Below are 1488 nucleotides of genomic sequence, written 5' to 3'. Positions count from 1 at the left end.
GACATCTGCCCACATTTATCTGATTGAATGACCACAACATCCATCATGTAGTATATGTCTGCATTGTCAAAGGTATGACAATGAAGGGGCTGGGACAATAGGGCAAATAAGAGGGGTAGTAGGGTTGGATCGCTCAAACATGCAGATAGTATCCTCATCAGTACTCCTTCCTATTGGTGAGCTGGATCAGTCAAGAATGAACTGATAGTCGCACAGTGAATCTGATGAAGTTTCTCGGCTTCCCTTGACAAGGGATGAGGGGCAACAACAAGTGTGCTCTGTGCCTGTGCCCTTGCACACCTTGGAGACAATTTGCCTCATTCTATTTAGTGAAGGAAATATGAAGAAGCCAGGGGCAAAGCCATGCACAAAAAGCACATGGTTCACATGGCACCACATGCAAGTAAGGACAAGTAGATCCAGACCCTAAGTCCAAAATTGGAAGTGGAACTAAATCTGCTTCCACTGCGGCAGTGCAGGTCCCTAGGAGGCTGAGGGTTACTTAACCCTGGCCTGTTTTGAACCCTACCTCTAACCCATATCCCCAAATATTCAACATATAATATATTAAATACATGCATGCAAGATATAGCACATGAGGTATATTGACTACAGAGCTACATAGACTGAACAAAAGACTTACAACCCTAACCAAATAGGTATTCTACCTTTACTATCACTCACAGAAACAGGAGATGGGACATGGGAAACAGGACACAGGAGATAGGATATGGGGGATGGGAGACAGGAGATGGGAGACAGGAGATGGGAGACAGGAGATGGGAGACAGGAGATGGGAGACAGGAGATGGGAGACAGGAGATGGGAAACAGGACACAGAGATAGGATATGGGGGATGGGAGATGAGAGACAGGAGATGGGACATGGGAGATGGGACACAGGAGATGGGACATGGGAAACAGGACACAGGAGAGGGGATATGGGGGATGGGAGATGGGACACAGGACATGGGACACAGGACACAGAACATGGGACACAGGAGATGAGAGATGGGATGTGGGAGAGAGGAGACATGGAAAAATTTCCTTGCACTGAAAATGATGAGCAAAGTGAGACAGGCTCCCCTAGTAATTTCCTTAAATGGTAAGCAACCTTCAGATTGCACAAGTAATGTGTGCAACTTTTAATGTACAAAAAATTATTATTATCAAACCAAAATTGTGTGTGTGGAGTTCACTAATAAAGTTATATTTATTTTACCAAAAAAATGCATAGTTATTTAATAGAAATTGGTTGAAAATTGAATAAAATTTCCTCCTCACCATTTTGTGTGGTCAGCTGAAGGCACTGAGGGTGCGGTGCACTCTCCCACAACACTTTCCCAGTAAATCAATTTTTGGCCCCAAATTGTTATTAATTGGCTCTCTTGTGTGTGGAATTCACTAAGATATAGTATACATTTCAAAAAAAATAGAGTCTCATTGGATAATAATAATTTTGTGCATACATTCAAAGTTGCACACATGTC

The 1488-nt window shown here is 43.0% G+C and overlaps 1 protein-coding gene across 1 annotated transcript; it reads left to right on the top strand.

Moving 5' to 3' along the window:
* Positions 1–866: 866 nt before the first annotated feature.
* DACRYDRAFT_51904 (uncharacterized protein) lies at positions 867–1055 on the top strand (the record flags this gene model as incomplete). The annotated part of the gene is made up of 1 exon (XM_040775068.1): positions 867–1055. A coding segment is annotated over one exon (189 nt), but the record flags the coding sequence as incomplete, so codon positions are not given.
* Positions 1056–1488: the final 433 nt, after the last annotated feature.

Source organism: Dacryopinax primogenitus, assembly GCF_000292625.1.
Source record: "Dacryopinax primogenitus strain DJM-731 SS1 chromosome Unknown DACRYscaffold_8, whole genome shotgun sequence".
NCBI classification, from domain to species: Eukaryota; Fungi; Basidiomycota; class Dacrymycetes; order Dacrymycetales; family Dacrymycetaceae; genus Dacryopinax; species Dacryopinax primogenitus.
This window is presented reverse-complemented; position numbering and strand designations above follow the sequence as displayed.